We start from the raw sequence: 12,818 nt of genomic DNA, 5'->3' as shown, positions 1-12,818 counted from the left end.
CATTAATAAATATCCAATAACTTTCCCATAAACGATGACGGTGACGATGGCGATTCTGTAGAATGTGTACAGCGTAAGCATTAATTTCTTATGGCAATATGAGAATATATTATAGACTATAAGTTGGATATTTCCTATCCGATCTTTATGAAATTTATTAATTTGTAGAATATATCAATAAGAAGTCTCTGCCTTTAAAATTGTGGGTTTTATTGCTGTCGATAAGTCGACTTCTCTAGCTGTTACAGTCTGAGACGGACATGGCTATATCGAAGTTGCTTTCTTCTATCTGTTACACACTTGTGCACAAAACCTTTTATATAAAACAAACATCGATTAATTTGTACGAAGGCAAATACAACAGTCATGATTAGTTTTATTTTGTTGAACAACATTCATAAATATTAATATTACTCACATAAAAAACAAAAAATTGAATTTTTCACATTAATCACAGCTACTCAGTTTTTCTCAATTTGGCTAACTTACATAATTATGTTAATTTATTGGGAGGACATGGAGCAAATATATGTAGGTATATATATTTATATTTACAAATAGCCATACATATTAGATTAATGATTAGCTATTTAGCTGCCAGACTAGCGAAAACTGTACAATTGAAAATAATATAGTACAAATACAACGAAAATTGCCGCAAAATATCAGCAATCGAGTCGTTTTTTCACACGAAAGAATTCGGCATTATCAATAGGATTGATATTGTCCATATGCAAGTTGCGCACGCCGGACAGTCGATCTTCAATGTCCGTATACATGCGACGACAGCGATAAATCGAAAGGGTCTCCAAGCAGGCACAGTTCACAATGATGGCATCGATTGTGTGATCCGTCAACTGACTACAGCCGCTGATGTCCAACGAACGCAGACGTTTCAGCTTTTCCGTAATTATCTTGATGCCCTGATCATTGATCGTATAGCAATCGGATAGATCAAGTATCTCCAAGGAGGGACAATTGTTGACCAGCGCCTCAATGCCCAGCAGCGAGATCTGTTGGCAATTGGAGAGCAAAAGCCGATTCAGCTCCACATGCTTCAAGCCATATTTCAGGGAGACATCGCTAATTGTATTGCAGCCCCGGAGATTCAAGGAGCGTAATCCGCGCAGCTCCTGTATATTGTGACCCTCAAAATCCTCCTCGTCAATTAGATTCATTTCGTAGACCGCAAACATGGCCTGCTTACGCTTCGCATCACGCACAATTTCCTCCTCAGCCTTGCTGCGCAACGAGATTCGCACTGGGCCCGCGGCGGGCTCGAGTCCTACAACGTTGGACGGGGGACTGATGGATGTCTCATTCAATGCCAGCTTCGACAAATTAATGCCAGTCAGCGCGGCATCCGTGAGCTGCAAATTAATAAGAGTTATTATTATGTATACTTATATACAACTGTTATCGTTACCCGGCGACAGCTCTCCAGGGATAGCTCCCGTAGCCAGTGCAGCTCCCGAATGATGACCTGAACCACTTCATCCGTGACACCATTCACACAATAATTCAAGTGCAAAGTGCGCAATGCATGCAAATTTCTGGCTATCGTTTTGATCGACTCCTCACAGATGGGCAAATACGAAACATTCAACTCCAAGAGGACAGTATTCTCCTCGCTTGCAACGCCCTCCATAATCCCATTGCCATTGATGCCATTACAATTGGAGATATCCAAAGATCGCAGGCGCGTTAAGAGCCTCAATTTGGCGGCGCCAACGCTGGTGACTCCATCACAAGCCTTTATGCGCAGCTCAAGCAGTTGAGGATTAGCCTGGACAATTGTGGCCAGACAATCATCATTCAGACACATCGCGCCAGACAAATCCAAAGCGCTCAATTTCGGTTGTGTGTTGAGGAAACTTTTGATGGTAGCCGCATTCAGTTGGACACAGCCAGCAAGATTGAGTCGCTGGAGCTGCAAGCCCGGCTGTCCATTTTCATCCACTCGACTCAGATCAGAGAGCGCCTGCAGCGAGTGCCCGATTAGGGTGTGACTAAAATCCAAGCTACGCAACAGTTTTCGCTGCTGGACGATCACATTGAGAACATATCTAAAAGTCAGCACCGATTCACTTGGCGTATTTGGTTCGTTGGGATAGAAACGCTTGTAGATGGCATTATGAAACGAGATCTGGCAACCAGACATATTCAACAGCTCCAAATTAGGCATCAAAGCAGTCAGCCGAAACAGAATCGCATCCGTAAGATATTGATTTTTGCATATGGTTAGCTCCTTTATGCTGGCCAAGTGCGCAGCTATTGCATTCAGATCACAAGTGCTCGTGTCCAAAAATGTCGCCGACATAAACAGAGGCAGGCAACGGGTTACCGCCAGCGACTGAAGATGGGGTAACAGACGCAGCATGCCATAGAATTGCTTATCATTCAGATCGACATTGTCGAGGCTCAGCGAATGCGCCGACTGGCCAATAAATGACATCAGCACCTGGACATGCCCCAGCGTCACATCCTCGAATAGAAAATGACGAAAGCGTCGCTCGCAACGCATCAAATCCAACGCTGGACTATGTTGATCCGAGAGCACAACTTTTGAGAAACGAACACGGGTTCGTTCAATGAATTCCGTTTGATACAAGGCGCTCCGCCAGCGATGACATGTTGTGCCAGCTGCCAATAAATCTGTATAGCCCAGATATTTATATATATGCAGCACAATCTGTGAATAATAATTATTCTTCGTCAATCAGCTGACTCTTTGGTCACGAGCCGAGATCCCAAACAGTCCCTTACCTCTAACGGCAGATCACTATAGCTATATCGACAATAGTCCAGAGACGACGACATTCTGCATAGATATATTTCTATATAAATATATGCACATATGTATATATAGACAGCTGACTTGGTATTCGAGTAGCAAAAAATAACTAGCACACCGTATATATGCAACCCGATTTGCCTCCCTCTAACCAAACCAAACTATTCAATCGGTGCCAGTGCGGCCGTATTGTAAGTTCTCCAAATTACCATTTGCTCTAGAGAGCAAAAAGAACAATATTCTATAAGGCGAATAACCATTTAGAGTATTGCATCTATTAGCTTCACAGAACTAATTTATTAACAAGGCAAATTTGAGTTAAGACTTTAAACGAACGTAATTCAAATGTTTGGCTCGTTTAGTATTTTATTGAACAAAGCTGTTTTGTGTCTCAGTGGACCAACTGGCCACACTTTAAGTCCGTTAGTTCTGAAAATTACCACTTACGGAAGTGAAAAAATACAGTATACCTAAAAGTGACTAACTAAATTTAATTTAACTATTTAATTCTTTCAGCGAGCATAATTCAAATTCATTGCCAATCTAATACACTGCTGATATTCGGTCTAGCTGGTCGCAATTTAAAGTCTTTGAAATTAGTTTTGAACTTTACTTCCCATTTCTATTAATTATTCATTATCTATTTGCTTCGCAGAACCACTTTAAAACAATACCTTAATTCAAATGCATTGCTTGTTTAGTATTTTCTTGAGCACAGCTGCTTTGCGCTCTTATTTCTGCCATTTTAGTTTGTGCAATTTGGTCACACTTTGAGGTCTATGACATCAGTTTTTAGCTGTGCTGTCCAATTTGTTATTTAAAAGCAAATAAAAGCTATTTGCAATAGTTTATGCCAAACGAATAACAATCCACAAATTCGAAACGTGCGCTAAACAAAAGACTCGCAGTGCCCAACATAATGGCCGATCCGAAATTTCAAAACTTGCCCGGCATTGTAAGTGCAGCTTAAAAAAGAAAGCAGATTTTATACATATATTTATTTTTTTGGGTACACTCATTCTTGATATATTTTTATTCCCATGCAGGCTTATGACCAACCGGATGTATATGAGACTGCCGATGATCCAGAGGTGGACACCTCGGACTATTACGAGGAGGAGCCGGAGAATGAGGCGATTGAGCGGATGCACATCTCGCCGAGCGTTGCCCACAAACGCTTCAGCAGCGCAACTCTGGAGGGGAATGTGGATTTCACGGATCGTATTGGGCGCCGACTGTGCCGTGGCTACGATGTGCGTGGCGGAGAGTACGTGTTGGTGGGTCAGGGCGAAAGGGAGACGCCTATGCAAAAGTGTCAGCGTTTGCAGATCGAAATGAATGAACTACTCAATGAAGTGGCCGCATTGCAAGTAGATCGCAAGATTGCCGATGAAGAGAAGCAATCGTATGATGCCGTTGCCACTGTGATCAGCACAGCAAAGCGTGTCTTGGACACACTAAAGCTGGAGCAAGTGCTAGGCAAGGAGCAGATGCCAAATGATAAACAAGTCAAGGCACTTGTTGCCCAAGTGGAGGAATTTAAGCAATCTGGTGTGCTGACAGCGCTACCAACTCCAGGCACTGATCTCGCTGCCACAGCGCGCGTGGCACAACTCGAACAGCGTCTGCATCAGTTGGAGCAGGCAGTGGGAGCCCAACCTGAGAAATTGAGTCGCCTCACAGCGATCACAAATACGTCCAATGTGCTCGAAGCTGTGCGACATCTGAGCACCAAGGCGGCACTGCTCCAACCGGATAAACTGGATGCCATCGAGCAGCGTCTCTCCTCGTTGACTGGGAAAATGGATGCCATTGCGGAGAAGGCCAGTGGCAGTGCACAGGATGCGAAGCGGGATCAAAAGATCTCCGAGCTCTACGATATTGCTAAACGCACCGAGCCAGTTGTCGAAATATTGCCGCATGTCATTGAACGCATGCAGGCTCTGGAATCCTTGCATAAATATGGTAAATTAATTAATTGTAAATAATTTATTTAACTAAAGTTCTTTCTCTTTTCTTTTCTAGCAAATAATTTTGCCAAAATCATCGCGGAAATTGAGCAGAAACAGGGCACTATCACCACTAGCCTTGTTAACAATAAAGAACTTTTGCATTCTGTACAGGAGACTTTTGCCCAGAATCTAGAGACGATCAACTCAAAGGTGGCTAAAGTGGATCAACGTGTTACGGCAATTACAAGCGCTAAATAATTAATTTGCTCACCATTTCATCTGATATATCTAGCATTCTAATCATTATACGTGAATATATATATATATTTATTTATATTAATACGGCTGCTGAAATAAATTCTGAAGCTTTTACGCACAAGATTAATACTAAATTTAAAGTTAAGCATGCGATTCTGACTCGAAACTCATCTTAAAATGTATAAAAAAAAATTTTTTTGATTGGCACTAGTCAAAACCTTCCATAGCCTTAACTTCGTCTGATTTGTGTCCGATTCTTAAAATCAAGAACTTTAATTATGATTTGATCTCGATTAATTCTACATTTAGTTCCAAATTTAAAAAAAACGCGCGCACAGGAAATTTTTATCAAACTGTCCACATCGCTACAAGCGATATATCGATATTTAAATTGCTAGGCAATCGAAATCGTGTTGCTGCTTTCGATAGCAGCATCGATTGTGCCACAGCTCATAGTTCTTACAAAAATAATACAAGAACCATAATTATATTTAAATACATTTAAGTGCATATAAATAGAAGGAAGTAAACGAGTGTAAGTAACAATTAAAATTGTATAAACAAATGAAGCAACTAAATTAAAGCCAGCATTTTGCGGGCTATGCCAATATTTATAGTGAATGAGAAAGAAGAAAAATATGAAAAAAAAGTGATGACGAGGCTCGCTCCAATTGGACAATTGCGATAAATTTCATTCCCTAAATCCAACTACAAAACTTGAAACTTGTGTTTAATTGCAGTTAAGGAAGTGCAAACATGAAAATCAAGGAGCTACAGAAAACGGTGAATATTGCGTGGTCACCGTTGCAGCAGCAACAAATATTATTGGCCGCCGGCACCGCTGCGCAGCAATTTGATTCGAATGCAAATGCCACATTGGAGATTTACTCACCGAGCATCGGCGATGCCAGCTACGATCTGGAGCTCAAGGCCAGTGTGGCCAGCGATTACAAGTAACTGGCGCAATAATTCAAATTAATAACTAATATAAAATAAAAATCTCAATAGATTTCAGAAGCTCATCTGGAGTCCGCATGGCATGAATAATGGCACCCATTCGAATGGCCTTATTGTGGGAGGCTGTGAGGCTGGTCATATTAATGTATATTCCGCCGCCAAGTTGCTGGCCAATGAGGAATCGCTGTTGGCCAGGCAGGACAAGCATACGGGTGCCGTTAGTGGTCTGGATTTTAATCCATTTTTGAATAATCTGTTGGCCTCCTGTGCCTCGGAATCGGAAATTTATATTTGGGATTTAAATAACCCTGTTAGTCCACTCAATCCGGGCGCCAAGACCCAGCCGCTGGAGGATGTCAAAAATGTGGCATGGAATCGGCAAGTGCAGCATATTTTGGCCTCAGTGTTTAGCACACGTTGCGTTATCTGGGATTTGCGCAAGAGCCAGCAGATTATCAAGTTGTCGGATACGCAGTCGAGGGTTCGTTGGCATGCCATCGAATGGCATCCAGAGGTGGCCACCCAGGTATGGTTGGCATCCGAGGATGATCAGGCTCCCGTTGTGCAATTGTGGGATTTGCGATATGCCACCGCACCGGCCAAAACCTATCAGATCCATGATCGTGGCGTGCTGGGCATGTCGTGGTGTTTGCAGGATCCCGATTTGATGGTCTCGTGTGGCAAAGATAATCGCATATACTGCTGGAATCCAAATACGAAAATACCCGAGGGGGAAATTCTTTCAGAGGTGGCCACCACTGCATCCTGGTATTCGGATGTGCAATTCTGTCCGCGTAATCCAGCGTTGATTGCCAGCGCCAGTTTGGAGGGCGCTGTTTCGATTTATTCGCTGCATGGCGGCACTCATCATTTAGTGCACACCTCCGAGAAGATTGCCGACTCCTTTCCGGGCATGGATCAACTCGCCCAGGAGCCGTTGCCCCAGCAGGCCACGCAAGTCGTCTATCACGATCTGACGCACGCACCCAAATGGATGAAACGGCCGTGTGGCGTTGCCTTTGGCGTAAGTATTTAAATAGTCCTAATTCTTATTAGTTTTACAATGTAATTTAATTACTTCTAGTTTGGTGGCAAGCTGGTCAGTTTCAATGGCAACTCGCGGACGGTGCAGGTGTCGCAGCTGACCACCGAACCAGGTCTTGTGGAGCGTGCGAATGCCTTGGAGTTGTCCTTGGCGGAGAATAACTACTCGGATTATTGCCGGCAACGTGCGGATAAATCAACGGATCAACATGGCCGTTATATTTGGTATTTCATCAAGGCGAACTTTGAGCTCAATCCCAAGGAGGAGATGCTCAATCTATTGGGTAAGCATATATACATTTAATGTAATAACAGATGTTAATATATGTATTTATTCAGGTTACAATAAGGATGACTGCGACGGCAAGTTCAGCAAGTTCGTCAAAGAGCCGGAGAGCAACTCACAATCTGACGTGGACACCCTCACGACCCGTATATCAACTCTTACGCATGTGAGTTGTTTCCGCTCTATTCAGTTGTTCCATTTATGTGTTTTGATAGCTTTTAGTTCAGCTCTTATCTTGTCGAAAACCTATGCACATACAGTTGTGGTCTAAGTAATAGAAATGATGCAATTTCGTAATATTTTCATAGCCACTCCTTTCATAATCCTTTCGCTCATTTTACTCATAGATATATCTTTTACCTTCTGTTGTGCAAAAAACAACAAATTATTGGTTTCTCAATGGGAAATGATTTAAAATACAATTACAATAGAAAACCAACCCGTTAAATTATTATAAACCGTCTTAATATTGTCAAATCGATTGGTTGACCTTATTTTAAGAGAGTCAATGTAATGGTGAGAGTTGTGCAACCTCACGTACTAAACGTAGTAATATATACATGCACATATCATATCTAGTTTTTATTAATAAGGAAGCTTCACCCGAATTCCACTTCCACCGACTGATTTGTGACAAAAATTGAAAGGATTGTATTATTTATTATTCGTAATTTTATATCTATCCCATCTAAATAAATTTAGAGAATTTAGTTTTTTTGCACATAAATGTTCCTATTTTGTTTGACCATACTGTAAGTATTTTGTTTTTTAACATTGCTCCATTATTTTGACCGCGGCTGTATGTGTCAGATTTGTGTTGCGTTATCAGTTTTAGTTTGTTCATCTTTGCTCGAAGTATGTATTTTTATTCTGATAACAATTTCTCATGCTTACCAAACATTCGGGGTTGCTTTGTGTGTATTTTCCCTACGCGTAGAGCGACTCTTCTGAGGTTGAGTGCGATCAAAGCATCATTTCAAGCACCGAAATTTCGGTAAGAAATCGGATGCACACAAGAAGAAAAAACAGACCTACACTCGGAAAAAAATATTTGTTCTAAATTTGATTAAGAAAATAAAAACGCAAATTTAAGTTGAGTTACAATTGGCAAATTTCTCAAATTCAGTTAGATTTTTTTCCGAATGTAAGTCTGTAATTGAAGCCATTTACATCAAGTCACATATATCTATTTATATATATATAAATATGTATATATGTATATACATATTTTGGTTCAGACAATTTAAATAATTATGATTTCGACTTTTCAACAGCAAACAAACGACAACAAAAATAATTACGATGGTTTATCCAACGAATATCCAGCTGCGCCCAGGCCTCAATTTAAAATACCCAGCGGTGATCGTAAGTGAAATAACTAAAATATATAATTAATATATATTAATATACTTTCCCTTTTTGCAGACACTGACAGTCTGATCACGGAGGCGATCCTCACGGCAAACACGGAGGCAGCCGTGGAGCTGTGCTTGGAAGCGCAGCGCATACCCGAGGCCCTCATCATCGCCTCCACGGCGGGCATAGAGACGCTGACACGCATCCAAACACGCTATTTGATGCAGCAAAAGAGTGAATTGTCTAATGTGATCTCAGCACTGGTCACACGAGATTGGCTGGACTTTGTCAACCGTTGTACGGTGGACTCTTGGAAGGAGGCACTCGTTGCGGCACTCAAGCACAGCGAACGCAAACTGGTCGATATTTGTGAGCGACTTGGAGATCGTCTCTTGAATGAGTCATCGTCGTCGAGCAGCATTGAGTTGACCCGAAATGCAATGCTCTGTTATATTTGTGCAGGCAGCATTGATAAGCTAGTTGCTGCTTGGTATCAACTGAAGCAGCTGGAGCAACAGAATCACAACTACAAGCTCAACACTAGCGAGCTGCAGGAGCTGGCCGAGGTGGTGATGCTGCTCACCAAGTCCCTGGAGCAGCAGGGCATTGCCGTTGACCTCGCCGGTCGCTTTGCGGGCTTCATTTCGGAATATAGCGGACTGCTCGCCTCTCAAGGCGCCCTGACTGCCGCCCTGCAGTATATAACCACGTTGAGCAGGGCCAATGCGGAGAGCGAAGATCTGAATGAGCTACGCGAACGCATCAGCAATGCAGTCAACGTGGACCGCATTCCACCAGCAGTAGCAGTTGGAGCACCTGCAGCTGCAACTGGCGGATATATGCGTCAAATGGAGCCACGTGGCTCCTTCTCTAAACCGCCGCTGCTCAATCCATATCCAAATGCTACCACAAATGGCAACAGCTGGCCAGGAGCAGCACCAGCAGCAGCGGCAGTTCCTCTTAATCTTCTGCCAGCTCAGCCAGCTGCGCAAATTTTTAATCCGCCACAAATGAAAGCTGAAGCACCTTCAACACATCCACCACGTCCGCACAGCAATGCCAGCTCTACGGGTGTACCATCAGTGCCAACTGCTGGCTCTGGTCTGCATTCGCGTTCCAAATATGTGTTGGATCCTTCGGTGGCAGCACCCACGAGTGCCTATGGCATGGCCTACAATCCAATGCCAGTCCCTGCGGCAGTTCCCTTCGCTGGTGCAGTTGCTCCCATTGCTCAGCCTGCGAGTGTGCCACAGTCTTACAATACGAGTGCATTCAATACCAATCCCATAACAACGGCTCAACCATATAATCCAACGCCATTTATTGGTGCACCACAAAGCAATTATATGCCTGGAATTGCACCTATTGAAGCAGCACCGTCTCCACTCGTGCAGAATATACAGCGCAATCCGACGCCACCGCCCGGCTGGAATGATCCACCTGCTCTGAAATCCTCACGAGTAGTAAGTACTTTTAATTATTTATTTAATTTAATATTTTACTCATTTTGTCATAATAATATTTTAGCCAAAACCGAGACCATCAGCGGAGCCTTCGGCAGCAATACTGCATCCGTTGTACGGAGTAGATCCGAATCAAAATCCGAATAGCTACATGGATCCCAATCAATATCAGAGTGTGCCACCAGTAGCTGCTGCTTCATATTACAATCCAGCTGCCAACAATAATCCGCAGGGCTTCCCCCAACAACAACAACAAATGAATTTCCAGCAGCAGCAACAACAACAACAACCACAGCAATATTGGCCCGGTCAGCAGCAGCAGCCACAGCAAACCTTTGGTTATACCGAACAGCCGGCAACCATACAGGAGCAACGTAAGCCGGAGCCACCCAAGGAGAAGCCGCCACTGCCAGAGGAATATATCTATTTGCAAACCGTGCTCGAGGAGCTGAAAAATCAATGCCTAAGCTCAACCAATGATCCGGTAAGCGGACTGTTACTATTTTAGAGCAACAGAGTGTGACCGTTTATCGAAATGGTTTATCGTGCGCAGTATCGATATATGACTATCATTAACATAAGTAATAACAGTTAATGTTGTAGATTGATCTTTACATTTTTCAACAGAAACCACAAATATTTCAAACTTACTAAATATTTAATAAATTTAATTACAGCGCACCAAACGGAAATTTGTGGATGTTGTGAAACGCTTGGAAAATCTCTATGATTGCCTGCGCGATGGCAGGGTAAGTTTTAAATAAAATACGAAAAAATTACAATTAAAAACTAAACAACTTTTTGAAAAATAGCTAACAGCGACAACTGTGCAGCATTTGAATCAAATCGTGCAATATATTCAAATCGCCGACTATGCAAATGCCCTCGAGGTGCACACTAGGATCGCCTTTGGCACCGATTTCGCCCAATGTGCTGGCTTTATGCAGGGATTAAAGGTGCTGCTGCAATCGGCATCCGAAATGCATCTGGTTTTGCGCTAAATTTCTACGATTATTATTGTGTGGTTTGTCCAACTCCCCCCTAAAAAATCAAAATCCCTTTTATGTTACTGCAGCTTTTCTATATATATCTGTACTCTTATTTTGCGTTCTGTTAGTTGCAGTTGAAAATTACAAAAATAAACAATTATTTTCTATATTAACTTTGGCTGATTGCGTATATTATCCAGATCCAGCATCTGCTCCTGGCACACTTTCTGCTGTGGCATCTTCGGGATTCCTTGCGGCGACTGATGATGTTGTTCGTAGCCCAACTGTTCCTCGGGCAACAGGCGATATTTCTTGAGATATTTGTAGGAGGCATTGGACATGTTGCTCGGACTCGAGACAAAGTTATCAATGGGACGCAGTGGCGTTGTGGCAGTCGCCTTTGGCGACACATGCAACTCATCCATTAGCTCATGGATTTGACGCTGTGGCAAATATTTGAGGGCTAGCTCATTCATGACCATGCTCTGCTCGGTGCTGGGCTTGGGCAGCACACCGGGAGCAAGTTTAGCCTTTGGTGTATTCACTCGATAGCCAGTGGATTGAGCTATTGGTGGTGCAGCGCGTGGCGATTGAAATTTGGGATTCATTCTCGCGGGCAGCTCATAGATCACTGCAGGCAGCTCCTCATCCTCCTCCTCAACTATGTAATCCTGCACAGTGGGTGTTATTCGCTTCACTGTTGAATTGCCTGGAAGAATTTTGAGATATTTAAATTGCAATTTTTTTGCTTAATTTCATTTACTTTTACTGGACACCATTAAATCACATTGAGAAGCCGTCTCCTTGTATGTCTTGGGACTTTGAGTGGGAAGTTGCTGCTGCTTCTCCTGCTGCTGAGCTAGCGATTCGCATAGGCGTCGCAATTGCTGCTGGTCCTGGCGCATCATTTCCAGCAGGGCCAACACTTCTCTAATGTCTTTTTTCTCAGCCAAATTGCTGAGATCGAGTTTAGCATCTAATCGGATGCTGTCAGTTTCGGTTTGGGTGCTTGCGCATATTGTGAGCACATCGCTTTGATTTGGCAAGCGCTGTGCCGACCCCAGATGATCTGTGGCATACGGCCCAGGAGCAGCATAACCAACATTCATGTTTCTGGGCGGCGTGGTGCGCTCTTCATTAAAGCGAGCCCTGGGCAGATAATTATAGTCATTGCCAGCAGATGAAGTAGCCGGCGGCGAGCCAGGCCCCAATTCGGTAACTAGTACCGGCGAAAAGTTGACCCGGGGCAGGATTTGCTTCTTCCAGGTGGCAAAATTGCTCAGGGGGCGTTGCGCAGACGCTGATTGTTGCTGCTGTGGTTGTTGTATTTGAGCTTGTTGCTGCTGTAGCGGTTCACCGAATAGTATGGAGACTTCTGGCACAGTTGGCTTAACAATCTCATCAACGTGACCCAGCGGTACGGCCGTACATGGCCGGGGCGCCGCTCGTGGCAGCATATCCTCCGTTTCGGGCAAAAACATTTTTTAATTGATTATTGAAATTGAATTGGGGCGCAATTCAACACTACACTGCGCAAGCGAACAGGGCTGCTACAAACCAGGGACGGCAAAAAGAAATTGAAACTCCTTCAATGTAGCCCTAACAGCTGTGTCTAAAGGAAAGAACATAAAAATATCTTAATAGTAATATTTTTTAATTGTTTATTGAAATTGAATTCGGTCGCGATACAACACTGCACTGCTCAAGCGCACAAGGCTG

The 12,818-nt window shown here is 43.2% G+C and overlaps 4 protein-coding genes across 4 annotated transcripts; 2 read left to right on the top strand and 2 right to left on the bottom strand.

Moving 5' to 3' along the window:
• Nucleotides 1-340: 340 nt before the first annotated feature.
• Nucleotides 341-2,942, bottom strand: LOC6568696 (F-box/LRR-repeat protein 2). The gene is made up of 3 exons (XM_001995298.3): nt 2,767-2,942; nt 1,427-2,692; nt 341-1,370 (listed from the first exon to the last, which is right to left on the bottom strand). Exons 1-3 carry the CDS (start codon nt 2,818-2,820, stop codon nt 666-668), a joined length of 2,025 nt encoding a protein of 674 aa, XP_001995334.1. The 5' UTR covers nt 2,821-2,942; the 3' UTR covers nt 341-665.
• Nucleotides 2,943-3,546: 604 nt separating this feature from the next.
• Nucleotides 3,547-5,138, top strand: LOC6568703 (dynactin subunit 2). Its single transcript, XM_001995299.3, has 3 exons — nt 3,547-3,749; nt 3,841-4,759; nt 4,820-5,138. The coding sequence occupies exons 1-3, from the start codon at nt 3,714-3,716 to the stop codon at nt 5,002-5,004; spliced, it is 1,140 nt and encodes a 379-aa protein (XP_001995335.1). The 5' UTR covers nt 3,547-3,713; the 3' UTR covers nt 5,005-5,138.
• A 284-nt stretch (nt 5,139-5,422) lies between these two features.
• LOC6568704 (protein transport protein Sec31A) lies at nt 5,423-11,272 on the top strand. Its single transcript, XM_001995300.2, has 10 exons — nt 5,423-5,539; nt 5,745-5,957; nt 6,013-6,985; nt 7,046-7,289; nt 7,345-7,457; nt 8,566-8,656; nt 8,717-10,110; nt 10,175-10,594; nt 10,788-10,859; nt 10,923-11,272. Exons 2-10 carry the CDS (start codon nt 5,761-5,763, stop codon nt 11,109-11,111), a joined length of 3,693 nt encoding a protein of 1,230 aa, XP_001995336.1. The 5' UTR covers nt 5,423-5,539; nt 5,745-5,760; the 3' UTR covers nt 11,112-11,272.
• On the bottom strand, nt 11,251-12,681 carry LOC6568705 (SCL-interrupting locus protein homolog). The gene is made up of 2 exons (XM_001995301.3): nt 11,863-12,681; nt 11,251-11,808 (listed from the first exon to the last, which is right to left on the bottom strand). Exons 1-2 carry the CDS (start codon nt 12,578-12,580, stop codon nt 11,264-11,266), a joined length of 1,263 nt encoding a protein of 420 aa, XP_001995337.1. The 5' UTR covers nt 12,581-12,681; the 3' UTR covers nt 11,251-11,263.
• Nucleotides 12,682-12,818: the final 137 nt, after the last annotated feature.

Source organism: Drosophila grimshawi, unplaced genomic scaffold, assembly GCF_018153295.1.
Source record: "Drosophila grimshawi isolate 15287-2541.00 unplaced genomic scaffold, ASM1815329v1 contig_1367, whole genome shotgun sequence".
NCBI lineage: Eukaryota > Metazoa > Arthropoda > Insecta > Diptera > Drosophilidae > Drosophila > Drosophila grimshawi.
Note: the sequence above shows the minus strand (reverse complement) of the source record. Positions and strands in the feature narration are given on the sequence as shown.